Source organism: Dryobates pubescens, chromosome 10 (genome assembly GCF_014839835.1).
Source record: "Dryobates pubescens isolate bDryPub1 chromosome 10, bDryPub1.pri, whole genome shotgun sequence".
In the NCBI taxonomy this organism is placed as follows: Eukaryota; Metazoa; Chordata; class Aves; order Piciformes; family Picidae; genus Dryobates; species Dryobates pubescens.
This window is the reverse complement of record NC_071621.1, coordinates 9,433,141-9,451,210: the sequence shown is the minus strand read 5'-3', so window position 1 is coordinate 9,451,210 and position 18,070 is coordinate 9,433,141. Positions and strand designations below refer to the sequence as shown.

At 39.3% G+C, this 18,070-nt stretch overlaps 1 protein-coding gene across 1 annotated transcript in view; it reads left to right on the top strand.

Moving 5' to 3' along the window:
- Positions 1-18,070, top strand: part of SYTL2 (synaptotagmin like 2) — a 66,070-nt gene that overhangs the window by 30,379 nt on the left and 17,621 nt on the right. Inside the window, exons 8-18 of the mRNA XM_054164842.1 lie at positions 2,853-2,951; positions 3,944-3,997; positions 6,265-6,359; positions 9,631-9,750; positions 10,692-10,861; positions 11,830-11,932; positions 12,286-12,456; positions 13,571-13,649; positions 14,635-14,734; positions 15,548-15,753; positions 16,497-16,690. Coding sequence (XP_054020817.1) covers positions 2,853-2,951; positions 3,944-3,997; positions 6,265-6,359; positions 9,631-9,750; positions 10,692-10,861; positions 11,830-11,932; positions 12,286-12,456; positions 13,571-13,649; positions 14,635-14,734; positions 15,548-15,753; positions 16,497-16,642 — 1,343 coding nt within the window. The 3' untranslated portion in view covers positions 16,643-16,690. The remainder of the gene's footprint in view (positions 1-2,852; positions 2,952-3,943; positions 3,998-6,264; positions 6,360-9,630; positions 9,751-10,691; positions 10,862-11,829; positions 11,933-12,285; positions 12,457-13,570; positions 13,650-14,634; positions 14,735-15,547; positions 15,754-16,496; positions 16,691-18,070) is intronic.

Sequence of the window (18,070 nt, the reverse complement as noted above, 5' to 3'; positions counted from 1 at the left end):
GGGTCAGTGATTTGAGTTCTTCTTTAGGAAAGCTAATAAAGGAGGCCTCTGAATCACCACCTCCTAAACCAAAGCCCACTGACAGCATAGTATGGAGGCCTGCCGAGGTGGAAGCTAGTAGCACAGCTTATGCACATGGTGGAGAGTTGCTGCAGGAAACTGATGAGACCATAGAAAAATCTGTTGCCCCATCCAAGGTCCATGGCTTGAGTTGTGCTTTAGAGAATCTGGTAAAGGAGGCCTCTGAAACACCACCTCCTAAACAAAAACGTGCCCATAGAACAGTGCCAAGAACCACTGAGGCTGAATTTGAAAGCAGGACCTATCTGCATGATGGAGAGTTGCCAAAGGAGATCAGTGAGACCATAGAAAAGTCTGTTTACCCATCCAGGGTCAGTGATTTGAGTTCTTCTTTAGAAAAGCTAATAAAGGAGGCCTCTGAAACACCACCTCCTAAACCAAAGCCCGCTGACAGCATAGTATGGAGGCCTGCTGAGGTGGAAGCTAGTAGCACAGCTTATGCACATGGTGGAGAGTTGCTGCAGGAAACTGATGAGACCATAGAAAAATCTGTTGCCCCATCCAAGGTCAGTGGCTTGAGTTGTGCTTTAGAGAGGCTGGTAAAGGAGGCCTCTGAAACACCACCTCCTAAACAAAAAAGTGCCCACAGCAGAGTGCAGAGAACTGCTGACATGGAAGTTAAAAGCACAACTTATGAGTATGATGAAGAGTTACCACAGGAAATCAGGGAGAACATAAGAAAGTCCATTGTCACACACAAGGTTAGTGGCTTGAGTTCTGCTTTAGAGGAGCTGAAGGAGTCCTTTGAAACACCACCTCCTACATCAAAACACGCTGACAGCACAGTGCAGAGAACTCCTGAAAAGGATCTTAAAAGCAGGACCTATCAGCATGATGGAATGTTGCTGCAAGGAATCAATGAGACCATAGAAAAATCTGTGGTGTCTAAAGCTGAAAACAAAGTGTTAGACATTAATTTGCAGAAGCTACTGAAAGAGGTCTCTGAAATACCAGCTTCTGTGCTAGAAAATACAGATAAGAAATCACAAGGTAAAATGTAGACTAGTCAAAGTGTGCCTGCTCCGCATCCACATGAGAGAGATCCTCTTTGAGAAATAGAATAAACAATAGCAAAAACTTCTGTTTCAAGTATTGCAAAACTCAGTGAATTCAGTAGCTCTTCAGAAGCTCCTCTTCAAGAAGCATCTGAATCTTCATCTCTAGAATAAAATATCAATGCTTCAGTACACAATCTTGCAGTAAGTGAAATTAAAGATTTTGATATTTCCAAAAGAAATGGCTCTATTTATAAAATAGTGAAGAGAAACCTGGCTCCAACTGATCTTCTTTCCATGGAAGGAGAGACCGGTATGATGGCAATCAAGCCATCTGAGACACATGAAAAAGGAAGAAGTGAAAGCACATCCTTGGATGCCTCTGAAAATCATTCAGAATTTAAAGCACTGTTGAAATTCAGAAGAACCAGCACACCAATTGAAGATGAGAGCCAGCTCCCTTCAGCCAGAAGGAGATCAACTGCCTAATCTCACAGCATGAGAGCAGTGATGAGGAGGACAGGGATGGCTCAAACTTGGATTCCCTCTCTGGAACTGGAAGTTCAACTTGTGAGCTGTGGTTAAACCTGGCTACCTTTTTTATTTTGCTTTGGTAGCCAACTTGAAATAGGATAACCACAATTCTGTGTGATACTTATTTCTTAATTGAGTGCTATGGATATTTGTTTGGGAAGGATAGGAAGACAAGTCCATTCTACATTTGGGTAAACCCCTTTAGTAAGAGAAATTTAGCTTCATGAATCAATCACATCCCTTTTCATGATTTACTTTTTTCTTCCTCCTCTTCAAATTAATAACATTGTAATGCTTAAAATCTGGTAATTCCTTTAAATATCCCAGATTGGGGGGGGGGGGGGAGGGAATTTATTTATTGGGATTGTATTAATTGGTTGAATGTCAACTTGAGTCAATGTATAGAGTGTGACAGCCATAGAAGAGCTTGAGGTAGAGGAGCAAACATTTTTAATCCTTCCCTGAGATACTGGGAATATTTTCTTCACCTTGGCAAAGTGAGGAATCTGAAATTTCCAGGGCTTGCCAGATTACTCTTGAGCCTACTTTGAAAGTGAGATTCCAGTGGAAGTCAGTCAAAACTCAAGACAAATGAAGGAAAAAGAAATTTATTTGGATTTACTTATAATTACAGACAGCAACTCTGTAAGGTCTGATTGGTTGGCTGATGAGGAGGGAAGTGGGATAGGGAGAAGAATATGTCTTCAAGGTTTTTGGAAGAGCTAGGTCTGCCTTGATTCTACCTTTGAAGACAACTGCTTAATTTCAGGGATCCAAGTATCTCCATAGCTGGAGTTTCTGTGGTTGTTACTCAAGTATTGAAACAAAATTAATTTGAGAATAAAACATAACTGACAAACTAAAGGGAAAATCTAAAGATACTAACTATTTTTGTACTAATTCATAACAAGGTAACTACAAAAGGGCTAAAGTCTGAGTTTACCCTATAGGGTACTGCAGTTGGCTGAAACCCCTTTATTAGTTGGTACAGAGATACATACACAGGGTAAATGAGCCCGTCTCACTACTGATGGCTGAGAGAAGTGAGAGAGTAAATAGGCATTCAAAATTAGACATTTATTTTGTTTAGTTATAATTTATTTTGTCTTTTCATTGAATGTTCATTGTCATTGCTAATAGTCAAAATAAATTCTCATGAGAACTCCATGGTTGGCTTTTTAGTGACTCACTTGAAATGACAGGTCTGTGTGTGCAGTGTTCATGTGTTTTGTCTCATGACAGGTTCAGAAGAATTAAATCCTGTTTTGATGGCTTTGAAAAGGAGTGCAGATAGGAAAATGCTTTCCAAAAGTCTAGAGGACATTCCATCAGCCACCTCAAGTGAGCACAAAGCTTGTGTGTTTCTCCCATGACCTCCAGTTTAGCTTAAACGTGTTCATGCTGGTCTTCCATAGTGCTTTGCCAAGTACTATTTTGCCAAGTGGTGTGTTTCTCACCAAGCTGTATGGAGCTTAGTAGAACTGAAGTCTTCTCATATGGTTTAGTTTTCAGTTCTTTGATTCTATTTTGAAGCACCATTGGTTTATGAAGCAGACATCTTTCAAAGATGCATTCTGTTAATCAGTGATGAACTCTTTGTTGGATGTTTTCTCAATAGTGAAAGTACTGGCAACTACCCAAAGCAGCACCAGCTGCTGTTGGCTGTTGGCTGCTTGCTTGGGTTAAATTAGTAGACAGTAGGAGTATGAAAATATCATCTTAGTTTAGTGGTGCTTCACCTGTGTATTCTAGCAGTTAATATACCAAACTCACTTTAACAGTTACAGTGAGACAAGACTGGACTTCAAATTCATTTCTGACTTCCCACTGTAGCCTCCTAGGATTTTTTTTTTCCTTTTTTTCCTTTTTTAATTTTATTTTAAACTACTACTTCTGTCTTACATCCTCCTGCCCCTGAGTGTTTTTATGCTTACCTCCCATCGGATAAGGAAGACATAAACTGAACTGAAATTTGTAAGCTGAAGCATGGAGGTGTAGATTTTGAAAGATGTTGGCTATTGTTGGCAAATTATTATTCTAATACTACTTATGCTATTGCTTGCTTCTAACTAGTTTCCAGGTTTCAGGTATGCACTAACACTGTTGTAACAGCACACTGAGAGAAACTGGGTCAACATGAGGCTGCTGCTTAGACATAGTCTCGAAGAATGTGTGAAGGAGAAAGCATCTCATATACACAAACCAGCAGAGCCATGGTTAAATACGTTTTGGCTTGGTTTTTGTCATCATTGCTCTTAACTCTACCACTGCCATCCATTTTACCACACTGAAGAGAAAAATTTCTAACTGTGTTTTACTTTCTTCCTGCACAGATAAAGGAAAAATAAATAATCCAAAGGAAGAGTTAGCTCTTAGTGCTGAAGATGGTAAATATATTTTGCATCTGCATGGAAATTTATTGTTTTTTTTTTCAATGGCCTTTGTTTGCTAGTGAAGGATTTTTTTTCCAAAACAAGCTTTTAGAGTTGATTAATTTCAGTGTGACTGAAATGCTTTTGTAGAACTTTGTTGTGGGTTATTGTTCAAGGAATATACTTCTGTTACGGCCTGATGTATCTGTAGAACCTATTTGCAATTTACCACTATAGTATTTTGGCCTTCGGTACCTGAAACAGGTACTGAGCTTTGAACGTCAGCTCCTATGAAAGACTTGGCCAAAGTAAATCTTGAATTTCCCTCCTTTCATGTGTTGCGTTATAAGATACAAGACGACTTTTGCTAGTGCAAAAAAACAATAGCATGAATACATCAGTTGAAAGACAACCTCTCTTACAATCTCTGTCTCAATCCAGCAAAGCAGAATTGCTCTAAGCAATAGATGAAGTAACTGCTAGATCAGCTACTGTTGATATCATTGGTCCCTTAGCACATTACAGATCCCTTACTGTTAAATGTGTCCGTATACCTTTAGAAATTCTACATCAAAATAAAACTTCAAGATAAACACAAAAGAAAATAATCAAATAATGTTCCATATAGTAGAATATAGCAAACAATTCTTTATTTACTGTGTTTACTAGTTTTAGTGTTGTGCACAGCTGCATTTTTTATCATGTTTTGGATACTAGTGGCCTATAGTATAAATGGAACTATTGTATCATAACAAGATGTGTGAGTAAATTAACAAGACTTAAGTACACTACTGCACTTTGCTTTCAGATGGAGACTCCTGCTAAAACCACTTTTCACATTCTGTATGGAATGTGTAGATACTTATCAGAAAGTTGTGTGGGGGTTAAGTTAAATTTATTATGTGTGAAGTTTCAAAAATGATAAACACAACCAAACTGACAGCTGTGCAGGCAGAATAAGGCAAGTTCTCTCGTAAATACTATTCCCCTTTTTGTTTTTCTTAGCTCATATACTCGCGTTACTCTTGTTATAATATAGCTGCTCCTGTTTTGCATCCTTCAGTGATTGATGCAAAACACAGAAACACAGGGTCTGGAGAAGTCAAAAAAAAGTCCACATAAAATGCAGATGCTATTTATAACATTGCGAAGCTGTTTGTGCTACTGTATGACTGTTGTCAATACTGCACTGAGCAGGTCCGAAGCCACATCAGCATCAAGAAAGGAATGAAAATGCAGCAGGAAGTGAGTAATAAGGTTTTGTAGACAACACAGAGACTTCTGCAGTGATACTTAAACTAATACATCAAAAATCCTGTTTTGTTTAACAACTAACAAGTTATACATCTGTGCTAGATTCTTGCTCAGTGGGGCAACTGCATCTAACTGCATACTGACAATTCCTGATACATTGAGCACTGTTTGAACCTCAAGAGCAAAAGCTCGCAAATCTTGCAAACTCTCCTGCCATGTGTGCGGTGCTTCATTTTGTGCAACAGCAACGTGCCCCTCTAGCTGGCTGTTTGTTGACAAATAATTCCTTGTCACGGAATGCTCAGTATTGATGCACATCACAATGTGCACCTGGTCCAAAGATACAGAGCCTTTGGGCATTATTAAATATAAGGCAGGCTTATGCAATTAAGCTTTGTACAGTGAAAGCAAAAAATGAGCTTCTACAGAGTTATACAAGAGTTGAAGAGTTGGGCCGCAAAAAAGTGCATTGAGATGCGCATCTTAGAATTAACTAGGAATACTTGAAAATTTTCTTGTTCAGGTCTAAAAATTTCTTGATTTACATGAATATTCCAATTGCAGTTATTTAGATGGAGTAAATAAAACAATTTGCCTTGTACAGTAACTTCCTACCAAGAGCCTTACAGTGACTTAAAAGTCAATGATGATATGGTTAGTGCCTGAATGCACATATCTGTGTTCTAGTTAAAACTGAGAATGTTTTTCTTCATCAGATTTGATCAAAATTTGCTTGCAGCACCCAGGCTTGTACATCTTGTCAAGCAGTGTAAATACCTCTACTCCTGCAGGCAAAGCTCTTGAACATCTCCTATAATGCTGACCAAAGTAGATTATCCTTCCTCATGGTAGCTTCTCTGAGTCCTAGTGGGTAAAAACCTCACACCTTTCATCCAGGTTGTAAACTGGTTGTGCATGTGCATGGATTTCATCTGAAATTGTTTGTTTCTAAGTATGTCCTGTTATGGAATCTCACTGTTTTGGTGTACAAAAGTGTTTTGGAAACCTTTTGAATTGCTACTCTTCAGTTTCCACAGTGCCTTCACAGCCTGATAAACTGTTTACCAATCCTGACAAACTCAAAGGGCTGAGCAAGTCCATACCATCATTCCTACAAGAAGAGGTAAGTTCAATGTCTGAAATACTGTTCCTAAAGCTTTTGATTACTCAGGCAATTTGCATTTGTGAAGTAGTGCTTTCCATGGTCTGCCAAGTCATTTTACTGCTGGACCATGGCATGGAGTTGAGCTTGTGGTGTAGCAGTCAGAAGATGAACCCAAACAGCTAGTGGGTAATCAACCTTTCAGAAGCTTTAGTCCAGTAACCAAAGGCTTATTCATACTGTACAGCTCAACGTATAGAGCATGTTTTATCAAAGAGATTGAAGCACAGTGAGTGTTTGATATTATTCACAAAAGGGAATCTCTGTCCTTAAAACAGGAGGTGGTCTTCCCTCTTCAGAACATACATAAATATGCATACATCTGTTTTCTTCAAAGCCTGAAATCTAAGATGAGCATGTAAGACCCTAATAAAGTTGTCATCTGGTAACCCTTCTCAGAGGGGTATTAGCTTGGTGTTCTGCTTAGGGATGTAGGTTCAGGTACCAGGCTGTTAACTGTGTGTAAGTAAAACTTCAGAATTTCCAGCAAAACATTGTGCCTGTAATAATAAATAGACTGTAAGTCTGTTGTTGTTGTTATCATCATCATCATGGTGTGGGCCTTGGAACAGGTGCTGAGGCCATATCCAAATCTCCTAAAATGACACCAAACACTGATGTGGTAGGTGATTTGGACTGTCTGGGCTCTAACTCCCCAGAGTAGGTAAAGAGATGAGTGGAGACTCTACACCAAGCACAAACCTCCTGTTGTAAATGCCTAAAAGAGGTGACACAGGGAAAAGGAAACTCTGGAGAATAGGAAATATCACTGTTGAACTTGGCTTGCTGTTGAACACCAAGCTGTGACTCCCACTTATCTTTTCTCTTTCCTTTTTTAATTTTTCTTCATTTTAACCTGATCTACAAACAGGTAGAACTAATAATTAGTTTTCTTTAATTTAGCTTCATAAAGATATATGTTCCTATCACCTGATAATAGGGAGATGAGACCAGCCTCCACCTCACTCCACTCAAGGAGTTGTAGAGAACAATGAGGTCTCCCCTCATCCTCCTCTTATTCAGACTAAACAACCCCAGTTCCCTGAGCTGCTCCTCACTAGCCCTGTTCTCCAGACCCTTTACCAGCTTAGTTTGCCCTTCTCTGGACAAGCTCAACCAATTGTTTATTCTGATTTTCCATTACAAATGAAGAAATTATTGTTTAAGTTTGTAGTAAGAAGGACACTAAATAGGAGAAATTAATCCACTATTGAAGGTGCCATCAAAACCAAAGTCATTTTTGGCTTTGTGTTGAACACCATCAATTCTTTTTTTGTTGTTGTTTTTATTCTTTTTTAAATGCCATAGTGTGAATGTGCATCTGTATGGCAAATGTGCATGCACAGCTTCCTCTTTCCCAAGCTGTTAGCAAATGGTGATGCAAACATTTGAGTCCTGTCAGTGAGGGATATGCACTGGTGGACACAGGCTTAAATGAGAGACAGGAATTTGGGACATAGATACAACAAATATCTGTGACTGTGCTATAAAATGAGGAATTGTTTCTTACCCCAGCCCTTACTGCTTCAATGGAAGTATAAGCATGAATATTTTGGGTTCTTTTTCTGTGGCTAGAAAGTTGCCCAGTGGAAAAGCACCTGGGGGTATTGGTTGACAGCCAGCTAAATATGAGTTAGCATGCGCCCATGTCGCCAAGAAGGCCAGCAGCATCCCTGTGTGTGTCAGAACTAGTGTCACCAGCAAGAGTTGGGAAATTATTTGTCCCTCTGTAGAATAGAATAGAATAGACCAGGTTGGAAGAGACCTTCAAGATCATCGTGTCCAACCTATCATCCAACACCACCTAATCAACTAAACCATGCAACCAAGCATCCTATCAAGTCTCCTCCTGAACACCTCCAGTGATGGTGACTCCACCACCTGCTTGGGCAGCACATTCCAAAGGCCAATCTCTCTCTCTGTGTATAACTTCTTGTACTTGGTATTGGTGAGGCTTCACTTAGAATATTGTGTTCAGTTTTGGAGCCTTCACTACAAGGACATTGAGGTGCTGAAGTGTGTCCAAAGAAGAGCAATAAAGCTAGAAAAGGGTCTAGAGTATGTGTCTTATGAGGAGCAGCTGAGGGAGCTGGGGTTGTGTAGACTGGAGAAGAGGAGACTGAGATGAGCCCTTACTTGTCTCCACAACTACCTGGAAGTGGGTGTTGATCTCTTCTCCTAAGTAATAAACATTAGGATGATAGGAAGGAACTGCCTCAAGTTGTGCCAGGGGAGGTTTAAGTTGGATATTAGGAAAAATTTCTTCACTGGAAGGGTTGTCAAGCCCAGGCTATGCAGGAAGTGGTGGCTTTCAAGGAGCCTTGCCCTGGGTAGGATGGACATTACTCAGTCCTTACCTTTTGGCCTCTGAACTGGGGAACAATCCTGATCTGCTGTTACTTAGCAGTATAGACATAGGCCAGAGAAGCTGCAGTAACTGGACTTACTCAAAATTTTCATATTCTGGGTATTTATTTCTATAAACATGTGTGGAAATTGGCCTTACTAATCTTGCATCTGTTAGTAAAAGATCTGTGACAGCAGCTCAAAACTCTATAAAGGAGAGGAGATTCCTTGTAAATTGTTCATGTGTGGAATGCAGTGGGGAGATGATGCCCAGGCAGACGTGGCAGGTAAAGCATTGAGGGATAGCACTGAGACAGAGAGGGACTGTGAACTCGTAACCTGATAATGACAGAGTAAACCAAAACTGCAGTTCCCTCATGGAAAAGCAGGGCCAGCCTTGGCCTCTTGCAGGAAAGGCTTTTTGCAAAAGCCATTCACTGCATCCAGTGTTGTTTTGCTGTCCATGTCACCCTCCAGCAAGCTACTTTCAAGAGAGAGGGTACAGAATAGTATTTGCTACATAGCAGGATGCTTAGGTCTCTTACCAGCCCTTTATCACTTGCAGTAGTTTGCATGAGATAAGCTGAATTCAACTGTCCCAGTAAAGTCAACTTTGCACTTTTTAATTGAGATTTTAAAAAAAAAAATCAGTGTAGGCTTTCCATCAGATAAATTCCCTTTCAGCTTTAAGTGTATGACATAATTCAAGACACATTAATTACTCATGTTGCACTAAAAGGGGATTTAAATTCATGCTTCCACTGAGTCTTGGTCTGCATTACAGTTCTGTTTGGGTTTGATTTTGTGTGTGGGATTTTGTTTGTTTTTATGTTCCTTGCAACTATAAAGAACCTACAAAGACTTTCTTTCTGTGATGTTTTTGTAGAGTGATGACAAAGAGACAGATACAGCATCAGAAAGCAGTTATTCCCTTGGCAGAATCAAGAAGAGTCCCAGTTCTCTAACCAATCTTAGCAGCTCTTCTGGCATGGCCTCCTTATCCTCTGTATGTAAACCAAAGCCTTCTTTTAATGGCACTTTGCTTTTGCTGATCTCTTCAGAATTGTTTCAGCTTTTTTCTTATTCCTCTTAATCTCTCCTCCTTGGCTTCTCTGTCTCCTTCCTTCTCAATCTGCTATGTGAACCTGTGCATGTAATTGGCTAAAATGAATTCAGTTTTACTTCTTTTGTTTTCTAGTAATATATTGGAGGCTGTTCAAGACTCTACTGTGCATCATGCTTTATCAATACTGAACCAAGAGATGGATTTTACTGTGAGAGTTTATATTTGTAGCTGAAAACTAGGGACAGTTTGTATAAAACAAATATAAAAGGAGGAAGCAAGGGAAGAAAGAAGTGAAAGCAAGAGACAGTATTGGTACATGGAGCATATAATGAAGCCAATGAACTACCTAACCAAAAGTCATTAGTTTATGTGGACTTTTTGGGGAAAAGTAGAACTTTGAGATATAAAAGATTGTACAGCCTTCTCTTTCTACATAAGTAGTGTTTGATTTTCAGTGTTTTATTTAGGCACATCATTCAACCATACAGATTTTATCGCTAATTGTGTTGTCAGTACTCTCAGAAGGCCTGTCATGCTTAACTCTTAAGCTCTGCCTTCTGCAAGGAAGATCAGCTGAAGAGATGCATAAGTAATATCTCAAGGATCTCATCATAGACCATCTCCAGTTGTACAGCACCCTATAATTTTTATTTCTTCTATCTCAATGCAATCAACTTCTTTGTTTTTTTTCCTAGAAAACTTGGCTTAACACCTTTTGATTTGCAAATAACTTTCTTTTGTTAATCTGTATAACAGCTGACACTGAAGGGACATGGTTGATTTCTTTACTGTCTGAATTCTGAGCATAACTTCTACTCTAATCTTGCTGTATCTTGTGAAATGCAATGACTGGAACTTTTTTCTTCTGTTGTGTGATACAGGTGAGCGGAAGCCTAATGAGCATTTACAGCGCAGACTTTGGCAATGTTGATGTGAAGGGGAACATTCAGTTTGGTATTGATTATGTAGAACAGCTGAAGGAGCTCCACATTTTCATTTGCCAGTGTAGAGACTTGGCAGTGGCAGATGTTAAGCGACAACGTTCAGACCCGTAAGTACAGAGAATGTATTTCCCAGTGGAGGTTTTTCTTTTAACATGAAAATGAAAACTGATGGCTTTTTCCAATCTCTCTGCAGCATGTTGGAGTAAACAACCCAATAAATAAATGAAAAGGCTCTAACATGTTCAGTGGTTTTCCACTCCGAACTGACTGTAGAATTGCCCTTTGAATTGGTGCATGTATTAACACGGAAAACTCAAAACTTACATTTTTGAAAGGGGTCTACAAAAAAACTGGGAAGGGACTTTTTACAGGGGCTTGTAATGAATAGGACAAGAGGAACTGAAGCTTGAGGAGGGCAGATTTAGATTAGAAATCAGGAAGAATTTACAGTAAGAGTGGTGAGATGCTGTAACAGGTTGCTAAGGGAGGTTATGGATGCTCCCTTCCCGGAGGTGTTCAAGGCCAGGTTGGATGAGGCCTTGAGCAGCCTGGTCTAGTGGAAGGTGTCTCTGCCAATGCCAAGGGAGTTGGAAGTAGATGGTCTTTAAAGTCCCTTCCAACCCAAACCATTCTATGAATCTATGAAGAATAGGAAATTCTCTTTTAAAATTCAACTTTCCAGATGGTAAGTCCTGCTTTGATAAGATTTCAATAGGATTAGAAACCTAAATATAATATCTAGGTATACTATAGTTAAATGTTCTGTATTTTTATGTGTTTAAGAGACATTTCAACAGATTTGCCCCCCAGTAGTAGGAAGTTAATGTCTCACTTTGGAAACTATTGTTACAATTCACCCCTGCTGTTCCACTTCTTAAATGTAACAAGCTGAACAAATTAATGGCTAGTTAAATGCATTTCTTTTTCCTAATAAGCAAATACTTGTGTATTTTGGAAGGGGAGGTTGGTTTTGGTTTGGTTTGTTTTTTATGTGTTGTTGGGGGTGTGTGTTTGGTTTCTGGGGGATTGTTTTGTTTGTTGTTTTGCTTTTCTAACAAGCCTGTCTAAATTTTAGGTATGTAAAGACCTACCTCCTCCCAGAGAAGTACAAGCTGGGGAAGCGTAAGACCTCTGTCAAAAAGAAAACTTTCAATCCAGTCTATAATGAAATTCTGCGGGTATTTATCAAAGTAATCCTAGATATGAAATACTGCATGCATAAAGTATGAGGAACCTTAACTTTCAGGTAGTGGTGGTCTGGATGCTCTCGAAAGAGAGGTTAGGATGAGATGGATTGTTCTGGAGAAGTACCCGTGTCCTCCCATTGATAGATTTACTGCAGTGTACTCTGGATATAGCATTAAGAACACCAGTTGTAAGTAAGAGCTTAAGATGGTTGAAATAAGTAAAACACAAGAGTTTTGTTCTAATGTGAAGAAGAGGGCAGTTATAGATGCATAAACCCAGACAGGTTTTTTTAACCTTGTCACTTTCAAACGCAGCACTGATCAAAATTTTTTCCTCCTGGCAGTATAAAATTGAGAAGGATCTCCTGAAGAACCAAAGTCTCAATATCTCTGTCTGGCACAATGATACCTTTGGGAGGAATAGTTTCCTTGGTGAAGTGGAGCTGGATTTGGGAACTTGGGACTGGAATGATAAATCCAACAAGCAGATCAACTGGTTTCCACTCCAGCCAAGGGTAAGTTACTAAAGCTGAGTTAGCTGGTTTGTATTTTCCACTGTGTAAGTGGAAAATCAAATCACTATTGATTTAGGCCTGGTCTTGTGTGCTCTGTGGGTTTTGTGATGGCTACAAATATAAATACTACCTTATTGCTAGATGGAACATACAGTTCTGAGGCTTCAATTAGTCTAGTAAGTAGCTGGCTGTTACAGGAGGAAAAACTTTCTCATAGTCTGAGGAGTAGGAATTTCAAGGTACTTTTCACTTACATCCCATTGTTGCAACAGATACCTGAAGGCGCTTGTTCCATGGATATGATAGAAACCTCCTTGAGAGTATGGAGCAAGTTCAGCAGCGGTTTTAATATCATCTGTAACAACTGTCAAGTCTGCATGCCTATTGTTTGTTAATTGGGTGTCAGCCAAAATCTAAACTTCTAGCCAAGCCACTGCCAGAGGTTCTGGTTTCTTTCATTTTTATTTTTTTTCCCCTTGAATTTACTTCATTCCAAACTTGGCTTAGTAGAAAGTTTAATAATCTGTAGAACAAAACAGGAATGTCATGGTTGCCTTCACTAGTTTAATTCAGCTGATTTTAAAACTGCTCTGGGCAAATAAATATTACCAAATGTTAATAGGTGTCGTGTTCTAGCTACTGGTGGTCCATGACTCTCTGTGAAGAAGTGACATATTTTTGTGCCTTTTGCAACATCACTCTTCTTGAAGCTGATTTTTTTTTGTTTGTATTAAATTAGATGAAACACTCCTATAAAAAAGAGTTTATTAAAGTGTACTCTCTCTGCGCAAAGAGCAAGTTCACTGATTGAAAGAGCATATGTTCTACTTTTAGGTGCACAACAGTGTTGAAAAGATGCACCCTCAAAGCCTTTTGGCCTCTTCAGGGTCTTGTTTTCAGCTTTAGTGGAGGAGCTATTTATGTGAAGCACTGTCAAGTAGTTAAATATGCCCTAAAATCTCTCATGTCATTTAAACTGAGGGAAGACTATTGGATAATTAAAGAAGAAAAAAACAAGCTTGTCTCATGTAGAAGTCAAGCTTGTTCCAGTGGAAAACCATACATGAACTGCAAGGTTTCAGATTTCTTTCCTTTTCTTCCCCTTAAATTCCAGACTTCAACTATGGCTGTGACATTAGAAAACAGAGGGGAGATGAAATTAGCTCTCCAGTACATCCCACACCCTGTTGGAGGTATGCATTGCTGCTTTGGGTTCGTCAGGCCTTTGAGGGAGCTGTTTTCCCTTTTTTTCTTGTATTTTTTTGTTTTGCTTTGGCTTTTTTGTTTGCTTGCTTTTTTATATATTTTTTTAATTGTTTTCTTGGTTTGTTTTGTTGTTGTGGGGTGATGGGTTTGTGTTTTGCTTTGGGGGTGGTTTATTTTTTTTTCTTCTGCTAAAAGCTCTTCCCTGTTTTTCAGCCAATTGTTTTAATGTGAAAGTAGAATTTATTTATTTATTTTGGTTTACCAGAGGATTAAATCAACCTGGTCTTGAATCGAGGTGAGGACCCAAAGATCACATTAGGATCTTTTGTTAGATCTGATGTTGTTACGGAACAAATTATCTCGTTGTTATAACCTTAGATTTGTAATGCAGTCTGCATGTGTCATGAAATTCCATTGTCTTGCTAATAAATCAGGTTATAAATCAGCAGGCAGGTGCTGTGATTTTCTAAATAAACAGTGAGAACAAAGTAAATCCAAGCAAAATCAGAAGTAAAAAATACCAATAAATATTTGGAATGCAGCACAATCTGTTTGGTTTAATCTTGTCTGGCAACTGATACCTGGCTGATCTGACAGTGAACTTGGATCTTTAATCAAATATAAAGAGCACAAAGGAGCTTTTTTGAAAATGCAGCTGGCAATAAATGCTAACATCATGTAGACTGAAGTCAAGTTGATCTTTTTATCTAGGAGGCATGGAAAGAGAAAACCAGTAGCATGTATTTGTTTAATTTGTAACAGAAACGAAGTCATTGCAACAATACAGATGTGATGTATTACTTTGGGATGAAGATTGAAGCTTTAAGAGTGTGGAGATGATAGTAGAATTAAGATGTGAGATGATGAGTCTAGGACAGATGTCACCTCTACAAATGGGCAGAAGCTGCTGCATCAGAGAAGTTGCCTTCTAAGGGGGATCTACAAGGCTGAATCAGATGTTTGATTTTACAGGGAAAAAGACTCTCTCAACTGGTGAGGTCCACATCTGGGTGAAAGAATGCCATGACCTTCCTCTCCTGAGAAGCAACAGGCTCAACTCCTTTATTAAGTGGTAAGAAGTAATGAAATGGTGGCCTACTAATGCTACTGTTGTACTTTGTCATCTTATCTTCTTTCTTCTACATTCAGACTAAAAACCACCTAATTACTTCCTGATTTTTCTTTTACTGTAGTGCAAATTGTCCTGCAGGGCTTCCACCTTGAAGATGTTAAGTGTAGATCAACAAGTAAAGCATACTGGGAGAACATTCTGCTCTTTTGTTCTGTCTACTCAGTCACCTGGTGGAAGGGCTAATCAAAGCTATGCCAGCTTTTATTTGTGTTAAAACAAAGCATGTTTGTACAAGAGTATGGTTGAGTTTGGCAGAGCATGGGGGGAGGCAGAAGTGAGAAGCATAGCTGTATTTCATAAAATCATAGAATGGTTTGGGTTGGAAGGGACCTCTAAAGGTCATCTAGTCCAACCCCCTCTGCACTAAGCAGGGACATCCTCAACTAAATCAGGTTGCCCAGAGCAAGTAGAGATAAGAATGACTAGATGGCTGGGAAATCTCTGGCAGCAACAAAGGTTTCAGTGTCACTAGTAATAACAGAGCAAATAAACTAATTTGTGCCCCTTCCCTACCTGACTTCCCCTTCCCTTCCAGACTTTGGTGCATGAGGGTGCATACATGCTGCCAGTATTGCTTGAAAGGGACTGGGAATATAACCTTTGACTTCATCTCCATGATGCTAAAGCATCTTATATTCAGTTGCATTCTAACATGCAAAGGACAGTAATAATTAGTAGTTTTTGTGCATTAGGTATGCTTAGTGCAGGCTGTGCTGTGCAAGTGCATATTGATGATGCCTTTTCTTCCTGAAGTACCATTCTTCCAGATACCAGCAGAAAGAGCCGCCAGAAAACAAGAACAGTATCAAAAACTGCAAACCCAGTATTCAACCATACCATGGTCTACGATGGCTTTAGACCAGAAGACTTGAAAGAAGCCTGCATAGAACTCACAGTCTGGGATCACAACAAACTTGCCAACCACTTTCTGGGAGGTCTCAGGATAGGCCTTGGAACAGGTATTGGACAATTAACACTTCAATTTACAAAATACATTCTTTCCTTTTTTTCCTCTTCCCTTTCTTCTCTCTTTTTGCAGACATCATTGGAAGGCAGGTTGTCTTTAATGTACCTGGAGATGAAAGTATAGATCAGGAATGGGTGGTTAGGTAGGAAAGCATATAAATGTAAACAAGTTTTTAGCACAAGGGCAATAGAAGACATGCAGATAGAAGAATTCTAAGTTTTCCCTACCATCATATTTATCCCTTTCATTGTCTTCTCTGGTCTGAGGGGAGGATGTGTTTGGAGTCTTTCAAGCAAATACAACAGAAAATTACTTTTCCCACACTAACTCCTTGCACGGTTCACAAGGATAACCTGTAGCACAAATTAGTGTAGTAAATCCCAATTTAAATTTGAAAGTACCCAGGGTTATATGTCAGGGCAAAATCAGTGTTCTGCTTTAAGGCCCCTCAGTTGTTAATTGCCCATTCACCTTTCTCCTTGGGACTGTGATGAAAAAAATGAGAATAACAAGGGGGAAAAAAACACCTGGAGGAAGATGACAAAGCTTCTGTGTTGAAACTGTTGTTAATGGTATTTGACAGAATTATTCAAGTATAAAAATGTGGAATTGGATCTTCAAAGCACTAGGTAAGCTATCTGAGGTGAAAGCATTTTAGAAGACAGGCAGGTTTTTGACTGCTCTCAACTCTGCAGCACATTAAGTAACATTTCTCTTAAATGAACATTTTCCTAGGCAAAAGCTATGGAACTACAGTAGACTGGATGGATTCTACTTCAGATGAAGCTGCCCTTTGGGAGAAGATGATGAAGTCACCAAACAGATGGGTAGAAGATACATTACCTCTCAGGATGCTGATGGTTGCAAAATTTAAAAAATAGGCTGGCTTTTTGATTGCTGGTGTCAAAAAGTTGGGAATGAAGTTAAAGGTATGGGGATGAAACCTGTAGAAGGAGCACAACAGCTCTTCTGACAGTCTCCATTTTGCTGGTTTTGTGTCGTCAAATGTAACTTCGTATTTAAAATTAAACTTCTGCCTGCAGATTTTGATGTAAATTTAAGGGATTCTTTTTCATATTCACTGAAAATTACTTCATGAGAAAGAGAATTCAGTGGCAGAGGTAGCTGTGGTACCAGGATGTTTGTGTTGCTTAACTGAAGTGTTGCTGATCCCCTAAATCTAAACTACCAGGAAGAAAAGAACAAGTCAACTCAGCACACTCCTAGGATTTTTTGTGAACTGTTATCAATATGATAGCAACAGGTTGCATTTTATTGATGATCATTAGAATGCCATGTTGGATCTCTCCAGAGAGGAATATGAACATAAAGAATATATATATACTTTTTTTTTAGAGTTCCTTTATTTTTTAGGATATGAAAGAAGCATTGTGTGAAGTGGTACTGTTGGTGTCCTGTTCTGCAGAGTACTGTTAGTTCCAGTATACTATAAAAAATCAGGGCTATAATGTTTTCTTACATAACCTGTTCTTTTGCTATCTTCAAAAATCTTCAAGGCACAGAGGTGAAACTTTTTACATTAAAATGCTACTCTAAAGGATCTAAACTTGCCAGTTTTAGTGATGACAAGTGTGTTGGGTATTTATTCTGTGAAATGTACTCTTCTGTACCTATATCTGTTAGTGTGAGGTTTTGCAGAAGAATTGTCTGTGGCTCAGCACCACTGTCAGGAGGATGTGAGGTTACAGTGGTCTGGGTTGAGAAGGCTTAGCAGCACAGGAAACAGGACTGGAATTTGTAACTTTTAGAAATGCTGAAGATAAATGCTTGATTTTTTATTAAAACCAAAACCCCAACAACACAAAAACACTACCTTGAAAAGCTAAATATGATTTTGATGTTTATTAAATGCCAGAGCATCCTGGCAATACAGCATGCAACATAAATCATAGACTCAATAAGGTTGGAAGAGACCTGAAAGACCATCAAGTCCAACCTGTCACCCAAGACCTCATGCCTACTAAACCATGGCACCAAGTACTACATCCAATCCCCTCTTGAACATCTCCAGGGATGGTGACTCCACCACCTCCTTGGGCAGCCCATTCCAACAGCTAACAACTCCGTCTGTGAAGAACTTTCTCCTCACCTCGAGCCTAAACCTCCTCTGGCACAGTTTGAGACTGTGTCCTCTTGTTCTGGTGCTAGTTGCCTAGGAGAAGAGACTCACACCCTCCTGGCTACAACCTCCCTTCAGGTAGTTGTAGACAGCAGTAAGGTCTCCCCTGAGCCTCCTCTTCTCCAGGCTAAACAATCCCAGCTCCCTCAGCCTCTTCTCACAGGGCTTG